Source organism: Micropterus salmoides, unplaced genomic scaffold (genome assembly GCF_014851395.1).
Source record: "Micropterus salmoides isolate LMB-PRFRI ecotype aquatic unplaced genomic scaffold, ASM1485139v1 Ms_hic_scaffold_13, whole genome shotgun sequence".
NCBI lineage: Eukaryota > Metazoa > Chordata > Actinopteri > Centrarchiformes > Centrarchidae > Micropterus > Micropterus salmoides.
The window spans coordinates 23,479,518-23,493,128 of NW_024040374.1; the positions used below are offsets into that span (position 1 = coordinate 23,479,518).

The 13,611-nt window shown below is 41.7% G+C and overlaps 2 protein-coding genes across 4 annotated transcripts in view; both read left to right on the plus strand.

Annotated features, from left to right (window-relative positions):
* ddr2a (discoidin domain receptor tyrosine kinase 2a) overlaps positions 1-6,568 on the plus strand; it is a 31,211-nt gene extending 24,643 nt beyond the window's left edge. The window contains exons 6-17 of one of the 2 annotated variants that reach the window (XM_038716321.1): positions 222-324; positions 894-1,077; positions 1,185-1,425; positions 1,514-1,579; positions 2,732-2,868; positions 2,974-3,184; positions 3,297-3,529; positions 3,645-3,772; positions 3,900-4,097; positions 4,181-4,415; positions 4,599-4,748; positions 4,838-6,568. In XM_038716321.1, coding sequence (XP_038572249.1) covers positions 222-324; positions 894-1,077; positions 1,185-1,425; positions 1,514-1,579; positions 2,732-2,868; positions 2,974-3,184; positions 3,297-3,529; positions 3,645-3,772; positions 3,900-4,097; positions 4,181-4,415; positions 4,599-4,748; positions 4,838-4,960 — 2,009 coding nt within the window. In that variant the 3' untranslated portion in view covers positions 4,961-6,568. The remainder of the gene's footprint in view (positions 1-221; positions 325-893; positions 1,078-1,184; positions 1,426-1,513; positions 1,580-2,731; positions 2,869-2,973; positions 3,185-3,296; positions 3,530-3,644; positions 3,773-3,899; positions 4,098-4,180; positions 4,416-4,598; positions 4,749-4,837) is intronic. The other variant, XM_038716322.1, reaches the window with a different exon arrangement.
* A 315-nt stretch (positions 6,569-6,883) lies between these two features.
* Positions 6,884-10,273, plus strand: hsd17b7 (hydroxysteroid (17-beta) dehydrogenase 7). 2 transcript variants are annotated; one of them, XM_038716323.1, is made up of 9 exons: positions 6,884-7,025; positions 7,297-7,503; positions 7,658-7,750; positions 7,902-8,016; positions 9,162-9,386; positions 9,489-9,602; positions 9,714-9,770; positions 9,847-9,945; positions 10,042-10,273. In XM_038716323.1, the coding sequence occupies exons 1-9, from the start codon at positions 6,991-6,993 to the stop codon at positions 10,177-10,179; spliced, it is 1,083 nt and encodes a 360-aa protein (XP_038572251.1). In that variant the 5' UTR covers positions 6,884-6,990; the 3' UTR covers positions 10,180-10,273. The 2 variants fall into 2 exon arrangements, with proteins under 2 accessions (XP_038572251.1, XP_038572252.1); XM_038716324.1 differs by having other exon boundaries at positions 9,192-9,386.
* Positions 10,274-13,611: the final 3,338 nt, after the last annotated feature.

Here is a 13,611-nt window from a genome sequence, read left to right on the forward strand (position 1 = left end):
TGGTAAACTCTACCCATATCTTGTGTGTCACTTGGTCAATATTTCTCTATAATTCAGCTGGACATATTGGTGGCTCTAATAAGCGTAAAACTCTCAACTACAATTTAGAGGTTTTGAGCAATCATCCGTTTGCACAACATGAGTTTGGAATGATGGACTCACAGAAAATATTACAGGGTTATGTAATCTAAAAAAAATGAATAATGTTCTATGCTTTACAGATGGTCTTGTGTCATACAACGCTCCAGCAGGACAACAGATGAGTTTGCCTGCAAACCCAGTTTATGTCAACGATTCTGTCTATGATGGAGCTATCATCCACAGGTGTGTGTGTGTGTGTGCGCGTGCGTGCATGTGTGTGTGTTTCATTATTCCCCCCTCCTTCCTTTTTCACACACCACTACACTGCTTCATCATTGCTCTCATCCTTTGTCAGTACTTTTCCTCCATCACCTTGTTGTTGCCCGGTCACCATGGTGAAAGCAAAGAGACACGCGGTGGTGAGCGGGGTCGCTCTGGTAGTTTACTGTTAGGCAATACCGCATGGGAATGACTGAGTCAACCATGCTCACGAAGTTTGAAAAAACAGAATGAACAAATCCGTCTCCTGTTGACAGTAGTGTTTGGATTATGGCATGGTGAATAATGTCCTCCATGACACAGGCAGACTTCCTTCTCTCTGTCCAGGCAACAGCAGAGGGAAAAGAAAATGGCCTTTATAACAATATCACAGCCAACAGCAGAAGTGATGATTGGTTTTAAAATGCTGCCATCTAGTGTTAAATGGTTGTACCATAAAAAAAACTTTTAACAGAAGCGCTATCTTTGAAGATAAAAGATGCTGCTAGGGTGTGTCTGCCTGTCTCCTAAACTCTATTTTCTCTGTTTCTCAGTATGACAGAAGGTTTGGGCCAGCTAACTGATGGAGTGTGTGGTCTGGATGATTTTACGCACAGTCACGTCTACAATGTGTGGCCCGGGTATGACTACGTGGGTTGGAACAACGAGAGCTTCCCTAGTGGATATGTTGAAATCATGTTTGAGTTTGACCGCACTCGAAACTTTACCACCATGAAGGTGAGGCTCCTGATTATTAACTCGAGCTCATATTTCCCCCCAGTGTTCAGTTTTTACTTCACTCATCAGTACTAAAAGTCTCCCCATGTGCCGTTATCTGCGTCCAGGTCCACTGCAACAACATGTTCTCACGGCACGTCAAGGCCTTCCGCCAGGTGGTGTGTTACTTCCGCTCTGAAGCAGACTGGGAGGCCTCCCCACTCTCCTTCAGCCCCGTGGTGGACGAGAAGAATCCCAGCGCCCGCTTTGTCACCGTCAACCTGGCCAATCACATGGCCAGTGCCATCAAGTGCCAGTTCTTTTTTGCTGATGCCTGGATGTTGTTCAGCGAGATCACCTTCCAGTCAGGTAGACTGTGTATAAGTTAGCTTGTAAGCCGTCTGATTTGAGATGAACAATTCAGTTCTGATCAGCTTTGTGCCATCTGGCCTTTCAGATACAGCCATGTACAACACCACGCTGACTCCACCCGAGACAGGACTACCACCTAACATACAGCCAGGTCAGTATACACACAGGCATTCCCCCCACCCCAACAAAAAGAAAATTCTTTCTGCAGTAACACAGTATAAAAGGAGAGAGAAAAGAGGATAAGACGATTGAAAACATTAAAATTCTGGTACTATACATGCTACAAAGTACAATAAAAGTTTCCTGTGATCAAGAACAATAAGAACGGGGATAAGATAACGTGCCAAGCTGTGCAGGGAACCGTGAGACAGTTTATCAGAATTAAGAGCATTCATTGCACGTAGAATAAATGTCAAATTCCTAAAGGAGAGGATGATCTGGATTTGCTGTGATGGATGTAGCAATGTTACAGTTGATTCCTGTTTTGCACATTTTAGATCCCCGTACATGTGCACCAACAAATCAGTGAGAAGGTCAGATTCAAAGATGAATCTGTAAAATAACATCCTTTTAAAAACATTTAACCTGTGTAGAAAACAGCTCTTTGCACGTTCTACTTCTTGCCCTTTAGCATCAGTCTGAGATGGTGGAAGCAATGTTTGGCTTTCCTTTTAATGATAATAATAGTAATACATTTTATTTGATGCGTCTTTCATGGCACTCAAGGTCACCTTACATCAGACAAAAAGTAAGCAGCAATAATAATTGTGTGTATAAAGTCTGTGTGAGTCCAAACTTTATGCTTTATGCTAATAAATACAATAATAATAATAAATAGTTGTCAGTCAGGAAAGAGGCTCCCTGCTCCTTTTCTTCTTCAAACCAACAAAATAGAAAGAGAGCTTGAGTGAGCTAAAGATAAATATAAAGACATAATCTCCACCTGAGCTATAATCTAACATTTCAACCTGTCATAGCATGAAAAGTACAGGTGGAGCTAATAACATTAATTAATTGGCTCTCTTCCATTTAGGTATCAGCATGCGGTTTTTCATTCACGGTCCTTGATTTGGCACATCTTGCTGGAATGAAGCCATTATTAACACTCCTAGTTACATTGCTGTTTGACAAGTCACACTACCTGCCGTGACAAAGGTTTATTCTGCTTTTGCAAAAGAAAAAACCCAGAAACGTTTACTTTTTACTAGTTATTTAGACTGGCAAATACTTACATATACGGTACACATACACATGCAGTATAGTCTCCATCTTAATAAGATGTCCCTCCCCGTTCCCTCCACAGAAGACGACCCCACACACAAAGTAGATGACAGCAACACCCGGATTCTGATTGGTTGTTTAGTGGCTATCATCTTCATCCTTGTGGCCATCATTGTCATTATCTTGTGGAGGCAGGTGTGGCAGAAGATGTTGGAGAAGGTGAGATGCTGTTAAGCGATGTTGTGCATTGCCATTGAGATGCCTGAGTCTTCTTTCGGGAGGTGGTCAGATGTGCTCCTTCACCCCCCACGTCCTTCATTCTAGGCTTCTCGCCGGATGCTGGATGATGAACTAACTGCTAGTTTGTCAATACAGAGTGAGACGTTCGCCTACACCCACAACCAGTCGAGTACAATCAGTGAGCAGGAGTCTAATTCCACCTATGAGCGCATCTTCCCCCTCGGCCCCGACTACCAGGAGCCATCACGCCTCATATGTAAGCTGCCGGAGTTTGCTCAGTGCTTAGAGGAGTCTGGTAGGTGGATACACAAGTCATACTTACATATATACGTCCATTTAAATTGATTTTCAACACATCCCTTATCTCATTCAGATTCCTAGTTAGAGTTTTGCGTATTGTGTTCCAGCCTCTACCAGCACAGCAGCTTCTAAATCCACCACAGCTACTGTAGCCCAAGATGGCGTCCCTCATTACGCAGAGGCAGACATTGTGAACCTGCAAGGCGTGACTGGAAGCAACACATATGCCATCCCTGCACTAGCTATGGACCTGTTGTCAGGGAAGGATGTTGCAGTGGAGGAGTTCCCACGGAAGCTGCTCACATTCAAAGAGAAGCTGGGAGAGGGCCAGTTTGGAGAGGTGTGTGCCACACTTCAACAGCTCCTGTTGCAGCTTGAACTTAAAGCACAAGTGAAGCTCTAAATGTTGTATTCCCCCTCTCCTCTCTCTCCTTTGTGCTTCCTCTCCCTCTCAGGTACACCTGTGTGAAGCAGAGGGGATGCAGGAGTTCATGAATGAAGAGTTTATGTTTGACATCTCTGAGGACCAGCCAGTTTTAGTGGCTGTGAAGATGCTCCGTTCAGATGCAAACAAAAATGCAAGGTAGCGACTCTAGATGCCCGAGTGATTTGCACTGAATACCTAATGTTTAGCCTGTACCGGAAACTGAAAAGAAATATTTGGAATGAAAAGGTGAAAGAAAGTCACTTACCTTTTGTGTTTTGGGTAGGAATGACTTCCTGAAAGAGATAAAGATCATGTCACGCTTAAAGGACCCCAACATCATTCGCCTGCTAGCTGTGTGCATCTACAGCGACCCACTCTGTATGATCACAGAGTACATGGAGAATGGAGATCTCAACCAGTTTCTGTCCCGCCATGAACCCGAGGGACAACTTGCTCTGCTCAGCAATGCACCTACTGTCAGGTGAGCGGTGGTGAACACACAAGTAGGAGACAGCTATAGTTTTTGTCTGACACATGACATGCTTTCTTTTCCCCCCTCTCCAGCTTCAGTAATCTGTGCTACATGGCCGGTCAGATAGCATCAGGGATGAAGTATCTCTCCTCTCTAAATTTTGTTCACCGAGACTTGGCCACGCGGAATTGCCTGGTGGGCAAAAACTACACGATAAAGATAGCTGACTTTGGCATGAGCAGAAACCTGTACAGTGGTGACTACTATCGCATCCAGGGCAGAGCTGTACTGCCGATACGCTGGATGTCATGGGAGAGCATCCTGCTGGTAAGGACCACTGCTTATTGAAATATTTGACTTCTGTTATAGGTAAAAAAAAAAAATCCTTTATTTAATGTTTTCTTGACGCATTTGTTGAGCCTCCCCATCATGTGTGTATCTCCCTGGAATTTAACGAACAGATTTCCAAATTGCGCTGGAAAATTAGCTCATCACTGTTTTCTTGTGCAGGGAAAGTTCACCACAGCCAGCGATGTGTGGGCCTTTGGGGTGACCCTGTGGGAGATACTAAACTTCTGTAAGGAGCAACCTTACTCTCAGCTCACTGATGAGCAGGTGATAGAAAACACAGGGGAGTTTTTCAGGGACCAGAAAAGACAGGTGAGCGTTAATAAAAAAAAGTTTCATCTCCATACAAAAACCTGTGAATCCCTGACTTAATTTCTTTCTTAAATCCCCTGGGCGCGCAGATCTACCTGCCTCAGCCTGTGCTCTGTCCAGACTCGCTCTACAAGATCATGCTCACCTGCTGGAGAAGGAACACAAAGGAACGGCCCTCCTTCCAGGAAATACATCGAGCCCTCCTGGAATAACAGCCGTAAGCCAGGGCAATATTTAAGACAGTGATTCCCAGTCTGCTCATCTCTGGAATAAATGGTGCATGACAAGAGAAGACCATGATTTCAGACACAATCCAGGTTTAAGCTATCTTGTTTCAGTAGAGAAACGGGTGAGAGCCACCTGTGGGCTCTTTGGGAAACACTCTTTCATGGACTTGCACACTACATTGATGGACTGCCAGTGTGTTTTGGTGTGTGTCAGACTTTAACTAGCACAATCACGTCGGCTAAGATGTTTAATAGACATACATGTATTCTTAGAAAATCTATTCTGTTTCATAATACACAAACCCCGGAACTTACACAGAAACGTGAACAAGGTTTGGTTGTGATGAGGAAGCCAAAGTTAAATGTAGCAAGTGACATTCGGCACTTTTGAAAACTGTATTTTTAATTATGTAAATTAATATTAGTTCACATTTCCCATGTTACAGTGTTTGACAGCAAACACATTGTTGAAGAACCTTTTTGTGTTTTCTTTTGGAAGACTGCTTGAATGTAGAGGGAGAGCATTACTGTTACATTTCATTGAATTTCAAGTATTTCATCTCAATTTCTCAGACAAACTCCACACGTTTAGAATAACAAATATCAAGTAGTCTTTCTCATCTCCCTGTAGTTATGGTGATTTGAACATGACGTGTATATGAGTGTGCATTTTCAATAGATAAGTCTGCATCTCAAATAGCAATATTTTGTATTGATATTTATATGTTCATATGTGTTTGTTCTGTTTATGTTGATATATTTGTGGATTAATATGCTCTTTAATTGACGGGTTTGGAGTATCATATTTGATTTTGTAACTTTCCTGTTCTACCAAACTGCTCAAGAAAAGTTTTTGTTTCCCACTGCTCTCTGTTATTGTCTTGCATTGATCACAAACTGTTTGATCAGAGTCATCAGATGTTGCAAGGAGCTTATGGGGAAGCCATACTGTGTTATGGCCATGTGCAGCATCACAGGGAAGATGTTACTGAGTGGGGTGTGGGTGTCGAACGAGAGAATGCATATGAGCTTACAGTTCGTCTCAGCTGACAGAATATATATTGCCTTTTGAATCAGGAATGTAGAAGAAATTGGAATATTCAGGCTGAATAATGTGTTTGATTGGAGTGATGGAATTAGTGACTGCTTCAGATTAGATTTACAGGTTTTAGTTTTTTGTTCTTTATTGATGTATGCTGGATTCTGACTTCTTATTTTCTGGCATAATTCTGTGTATAACCCTCTAACAGCTTGAACTTCACACTGCATTACACTGTTCCAGCCAGTTCAGCTGTATGCCCTGTTGTCAGAGGCCCTTGTCCCACTTACCTAGAACATAAAGACACTCATGTCTGCCCTAATGCATGGTACTTTCAACTCGTATGTGGAAGTCATCCATATCTTTGTGTGTTTCGCCATGTAGGGGAAAAATATGTATGAGTAAGTTAAATATGATATCCCATTTGGAGAAAGATTTGGGTATTTGTGAAGCACGGTGTGATTCCCAATGGAAATCTTGTCATGGCATTTTCAATTCTCTACGGTTGTAAATAAATCTGAGGCAGATGTATAGCTGTAAAAAAAAAAAAAAAAGCAATGGCACCCTGGCAGATTTCTTGATTAGTTTTATTACATATTTGTACTAAGTGATTCTATTTCAGTGAGAATGTTTTTACAGAAATTGTAAACAAAAGTTGTACATTGATAGACATAATACAAATAAAATTTAAACAGGGAAAAATTTGTCTTGGAGAGCTCTTGTCTTTTGTATAAGTACTGAATATATTCAACTGTGTGGGCGGCCCTTCAAGCTGAGCCGACTGGTATCAGGATCTGATTGGCTGACTGCCGCTGTAGTGTCCAATCACAACATGGAGGCGGAGTGATGACTATGACTCCACAGGAGGGGACAACTTTAGGTGGACCAGGCACACAACTTGTTGCATTGACAGAGCATTTAGCCATAAAATTAGTGTTTTCTGTATGCAGATCGTTTCTAGCTTGGACCTGAAAAGATGAACAAGGTGGTTTTGGTGACGGGAGCAAATAGGTAATGGCCGTCTTTATTGTTTTTATAAACCTAAAGTCTGGCAACCTAAGTGTAATGGATGCATAGCATAAGAGACCTTCAAGATCTTTAATGAAATCTTTTGAATTTTTAGCTGAAATCTTGTCAAGAGAGTCCCAACCCAGATACAGGATAAGTTTGTCATACAGTAGCCTACATGTATGTGGAATAACAAGAATTTTTTTGGTGTAGCTGCTGTTTTTTGGTAGTAATAATAGGTGTTACACTACAATACACTTGTGTTTCCCTGCAGTGGCATTGGCCTGGCCCTGTGTGAGCGCCTCCTCTCACAGGACACAGAGGGCCTGCAGCTGTGCCTGGCCTGCAGGAACATGCGCAGGGCTCAGGCTGCCCGCTCTGCCCTCCTCACTTCTCACCCTGCAGCCCAGGTGGCCCTGCTGCAGATGGACACCAGCAGCATCTCCTCAGTCATCACTGCTGCACAGGAGGTCAAACTCAGGTTGGAGGATTGACTCGCAGCAGCATGGCAATCAAACGCACATTCACAGACAGAATAGTCAACAACAACAGCACGGTGCAAGTTACATTCTAGACACGTCTGTTTAATATTTGTAAAAGAACTGAATATGTGTGACTTTGGTTGTCTACTGCAGGTATAACCGACTGGACTACCTCTACCTCAACGCAGGCATCATGCCAAACCCACAGTTTGATGTAGAAGCCTTTTTCAAAGGCCTTTTCTCCAGGTGCTTTGTTAATTTTACATCCTACACTGGATATGTGTATTAGAAACACCTGACGCAATAATATATAGTATCTATTTTAAAATTGCTTATGTGAAACATCTATTTCCCATGCTGCCTTAGAGCGCATATTTTTACAACATCTTTTTTGCAGCAATGTCATCACCATGTTTGCCACTGGCGAAGGGATTCTGCAGCAGAAGGACTGTGTCAACGCTGATGGCCTGCGAGAAGTTTTCGCGACCAACCTCTTTGGTCACTTCCTACTAGTGAGTGACTGCTATTTTGGCTACTGAATTATCTAGCACTAGCAGTGTGGTCTGAGCCACACATTGAATCTAATACAAAACCATGTTCCCTTCGGTTTTCTGCAAGGAGAGAAAAGCTGTTTAACCTTGATGGAATAAATATAGGTGATACTAGATCTGTCTGTCACGTAGCAACGAAGCTCATTAAAAATTAACAGCGGGAACTGTTTTAGCCATAAGGTCACTGCAGACACTTTTCTGTTTACTGTGCGGTTTCAGATGGAATCTGACGTGTATTAAGTTGCCATCACAGAGAAACCCTCTCAAAGTTTCTGCTTACACTTTAAAGAATCCATCTTTGCTGCTGTTTTCACACATTGTTTAGTGAGAAAAACACTTTTTGGCTGTAGTTTTGGTAAGGTCTTTCTGAAATACTCACCAAAGTTTTGTATGAAGTTAATTTTGCTGATTAGTTTAAGGCAGGGGTCCAAGGTCCTTGAGGAGGTTCTAGGGGGTCCTCAGCAAACATGTGAAATTGCAATTTAAAAGAAAGCATGGCACATTTAAATCTTAATATATTATACACAATTCTTTAATTCTATTATTCCACCCATAATGTGACAGAATGTGTGAATAATTTGGTCATGAGTTTCATACACTTTCTATAATAAACTAAAAAAATCCTGTCAGATGGGGGGACCCTGGGACAAAATCTTATCAAATCGGGCTCCGTGGTCTAATTTGTGTCAGTTTAACCGTGGCATGATAAAGTTTGAGAACCACTGGTTTGATCTGAACTTTTGTCTACATGGAAAGAGATGTCATTGTCGTTGCTGCTTAAAATCTACATCTTAACCAGTTAGTTCAAGATATAGATGTATAAAAGTGCAATTGTATGTTAATTTAAAAAAAGTGAGATACAGTTGTGTCACCCATTTCTCATACAAACAACCACGTTTCTAAAATAAAGTTTAATTTTCTTATTTAGCTGTGAAGGTTCTCACTGAGGTTAAATAGCTGGGATTCCCTGCCAGTCAGTCAGAACTGAGGCAAACTGTAGTGGAAAATGTGTACACATTTCCTTTGATTTATGAAAAGATATTATTTTAGACTGAAACTGAGCCTTAATGACTTGTTAAGATTTTTCTTTAACTGAGTATTGTAAGGCTGTGGCCTTCTCCTCTGTTATGGCCCAGATCAGGGAGCTGGAACCAGTTCTGTGCCATGCAGGCCGGACCTCCCAGCTGATCTGGACCTCCTCCAGCAATGCTCACCGCTCAGCTTTTAACCTTGACGACATACAGCACCAGAGAGGCACCCAACCTTACAGCTCCTCCAAATATGCCTCCGACCTGCTCAGCCTGGCGCTCAACACACACTTCAACAAGCAGGTTGGCTCTTGCACACCTCACATGCATGCCTGCAAGGTGAACTTTTTTTTATACCTCCCAAGATTTTGATGAGCGTGATCTTGCTTTTATTGTGCTCTCTAGGGTTTGTACTCATCCGTCATTTGTCCTGGTTTTGTGATGACCAATCTGACATTCGGTATCCTGCCCTCCTTCCCAGCCTTCCTCTGGAGCCTGCTCATGCCTGTCTTTTGGCTTGTGAGTGCCACTCTTGACAGTACAAATTATTGACACATACGTTTTTTTCCCCAGTTAGTCGTGTCAAATTGGAATTATTTGGTAATATGCATCTTTCTTTCATGGGCTCAGATAAGACTGTTCACCAACACTTTCACCCTAACACCTTATAACGGAGCTGAAGCTCTGGTAGGTAAAACACATTTACAAATTTCCATACACAGTTTAGTACAAATTAATTCATGAATGCTGCTCTGTCTTGCAGTTTTGGCTATTTAAGCAAAAGCCTGAATTATTGGACCCTCAAGCCAAGTACCACAGCTTAACATCTGGGCTGGGCAACAACTACACACAACCACGTAAGGTATGGCAAAGGAATACTATCCATTGAAATTAGGTTTGAATAGTCTTGGTAAATAGTTCATGTAGTCAGTTGTGTGTCTTCTGTTCCGCTTTGCAGATGGATATCGATTTGGAAACATCAGAGGCTCTGTATGAGAGGTTACTGCAACTAGAAAGTGAAGTGAGGGAGAAACTGAAGGAAAAACAAAAAGAATCCCAGCATGCTCACAGTCCTGCAGGACCTGGGTCATCTTGATGCATATCAGACAATTCTGAGATGGAGAGTATTTTATTCCTGTCTCACAGGTCAGCTGGGAGCGGTGTGCACATACTGGCTGTCAGACCTGTCAGAAATATAAATATAACACCCCCCTCCCTGCCTGACACAGCAACATGCAAGCCTCAACTCACAGCACAAACAAAGCAAGTTACAGTGACTCTATAAGCATTTTAAGTTTGATTTAGGCTACTGTTTCCAAATGTCTGTAATCAAAGAACCATAATGATGTTGTGATGGTTTGGAAAAGAGTTTCCAATAAAACTGAGCTCTGTCTGTTTTCATCCACTTAATCCCACTTATTTTCAGTCCATTCACGCAGTAAAGTATGATAGGCTATTACATGAGGAGAACAACACAGTTTTGCATGTATGCTCTGATGGTAGACCAGGTCACCAAGTGTCCAGCCTATAGGGTCAAGGAGGGAGTTTCTCCAATTTGGTTGTTAATTCCATGATCGTCGCGGCAAAATGAAGTGCAGTCTGACAGTAGACTGTCAGTATCATCCCAAAAGTTTACGTAAGTGGTGTGTGTGAGCCCCTCCGCGTTGTACGGCGGTGCAGGCAGATGCGTACAGGCGCACCTGACAATCGGCTCTGGAGGATGTGGGGCGTAAACCCAGCAGTCGTGCCCGTGTTCCGCAGAAGGTTTCCCGGTTCCACACTGCTCCTCTGCCCCGCTCAGTTTCGGGTTGCAAAAAGCCCACACCATCCCGCAGAAATAGACGAAAAACGTTCCCATGACCATGACCATGAGCGCGTAGGACTCGATCATGGCTTTGGCGACTGGAGATGTCATCTTTGGATACAAAGGGATGATAGGCTAATCGAGTATGAGTTCCCAAAATGCGTTCAGCAGGGACTGTCAGTGCGACTGGCATCATCCTGTGGGTTGGACCACTTCACCGCTCAGTTCAGTAAAACGTGACATAGAGACATTCAGAAAATAAACATCTCTCCTTGAACATAATGTAGCTACAGTCATTATGACAGCTGTGTGAGAAACAAAACAGTGGTCAAACTGTAGGTGGAATAAAGCAATTTTGACGTTATTAAATTAAATTAACATTGTGCAAAACTATGGGCTCTCACCTCTATCATATTATTAAACCCCTTAATAAACTTAGACTACCTTAATATTTGAGGATATTAAAACAGTGAAATCCAACTGGTAAATAAAGTGTGGAGAAGTGAGATTTCCTCTTTGAAAGCCAATGTATTTACCTAATTAATTGATTTTTTTAATATTGCATTCCATAATTGCTTTCACTTTCATGTTGTTGGACCAAACTGAGTAATATATCGGCCTATCCTTAAATATGACATACTGAATCCTGTGTGGGACAAAGCCATAGAGAGCAGCTGAAAAGTTTAGTATAAAGCTAGTTTACCTTTAAAATCCTCCCAGACAGTGAAAAACTTACAGCCTAACTGATGCTTTGTGGACACACTTTAGAAAAACAGATTAAGCTGAACATGATTCTGCATGCTAATAGCCATACTCATTCCAAACTTGTATTTTTAAATGTTACTTTAATCCTGTTTGTGATAAGTTGTTTCCACTGAATTTTAATAAATAAACTGTAAGAATCATCTTTCTATTTACATTATACATTTAAACAGACCATAAATATGTGTAATCACACAGGTCAGTGTTCCCTAACAAGCACATCAGCTGGCAGCTATCAGCTTATTTGACTTTCCTTATAGGATAAAACACCAGCACCCACAAGTCCCAAAATAGCATCAATGAGACTGTGAAGCTCAGGTTTTGGGCCTTTGTGTTGGGCTTCGCATTTCAGTATGTTAGACCAAGTTTTAAGCTCTGGGTCAAGCCTTGTTGGGTGAAGGATTATAGCAACAAAACTATAACATAATAGAATAATCCTAGGAGAAGGACATACAGCAAACGGCCATACAATATGCCTGTGGGGCTTTTTTGTAAACATTAATATGTCATTACTCTGACAACAACAACACAATTGTTTGTGGCCCCTAATGTAAAAGTTGGCATGAGGTATTAACAGACTATTTAAACAACCATTTATTAAATAAATCAATGTAGGCCTACATTTTTAATGATTTTTGATAAAATGCTTTTTTTATTACATTTTCTTGAACCTTTTAACTCATCCTCAAACTTCTTTGTCTGTAATTTGTTCATCCAGTCAGTTTCAGCCTTTTCATATTAAAAACCGTTCTGAATCATTACAAAACTTGTCAAAAAAGTGGCTTCTTCTGCAATAATAGTTTGTGCTCACACGTAATGAGGAAGCAGAGAAAACTTCACTTTTCCTGTTCATAATCAAAAGTATGTGACATCCACTCTACTATACAAAGCACAAACATCCAATAATGTTACTTGCAAATCTGGGACCACAAAGAGTTGATGTTTACATGTAGGCCTAATCATTTAATGTGGTGATCCTGGATCCAGAAAAACCTCCACAGAGATAGTACAGAGAAGACTGAGGAGAGAGAGCAGGGAGGGACGACATGCAATAAACATAGGCCATCAGGACACCCCCATTTAGAGATTTCTAGATTTGCCAATAAACAGATGTATAAGCAGAATCATGAGGTTGAAAACGTATGGCCTCCTTCCAAACTGATAAAGGTCATAATTGAAAGAAAAAATGACATCCACAAACTGCTACTTGTGATGCACTACACTTTCATCTTCCACTGTGCAGTGCTCGTGATGACTATTGTGGCGTCTTTTGACAAAACTATTAAGCCTTTGGCCTCGTATTCTACAGCGACCATGTTTCACCGTTGCGTACACCACATTGGGATCAGGTTTGATTACCTCACAGACTGGTGCTAACCAGATATCTATATTTTGTGAAATATTGTTTACACTAGCAGTAGCCTACATGGAGGGTTTAAGACCTGGGTCTCAGTGTAGAGTGACAGTCTTGTTCTGAGTCAGACTTCAATGACAGGACAATCTGTAAGTCACTCAGTTTAAATCTTTACCTCAGATTTTGTCAGTAATTATTCAATTATATGTTGACCTTTCCTCACATCCTGTCTTCCATCTTTACTGAAACATATTCGTCCTAGCTACAGAGACACCTGCTGCCTCCCTTAGAGGTTTGTAAAGGTATTACGGGAGTATATTAACAGCAATGACGGAATAGATGAGCCCTCTTTGGTTTGAAAACTAATACCCTTTTGTAAAACGGTGTGAGGAGGTTTTTCTATTGTCAAAACAAGAGGTCTGTGAGTGTGTGAGAGTACCCATGCTTACAGAGGTTAACAACCACGCACCAACGACAGAGAGACTGGCATTGTGGGTAGTGTAGTCGTTTTATAGGTCTATTCCGTAACGAAGTCAATTACAATCTAAGTTTGAAAAAACTACATGTCCCTTCCGCGCCAGCCCCGAGGTCCCGGATGTCTATCGCGC

Coding starts and splice junctions, on each gene's coding strand:
- hsd17b7 (XM_038716323.1), top strand. CDS start 6,991: ATGAACAAGGTGGTTTTGGTGACGGGAGCAAATAG. Junction 9,771..9,846: donor ATAACGGAGCTGAAGCTCTG/GTAGGTAAAACA, acceptor TCTGTCTTGCAG/TTTTGGCTATTTAAGCAAAA. Junction 9,946..10,041: donor ACTACACACAACCACGTAAG/GTATGGCAAAGG, acceptor TCCGCTTTGCAG/ATGGATATCGATTTGGAAAC.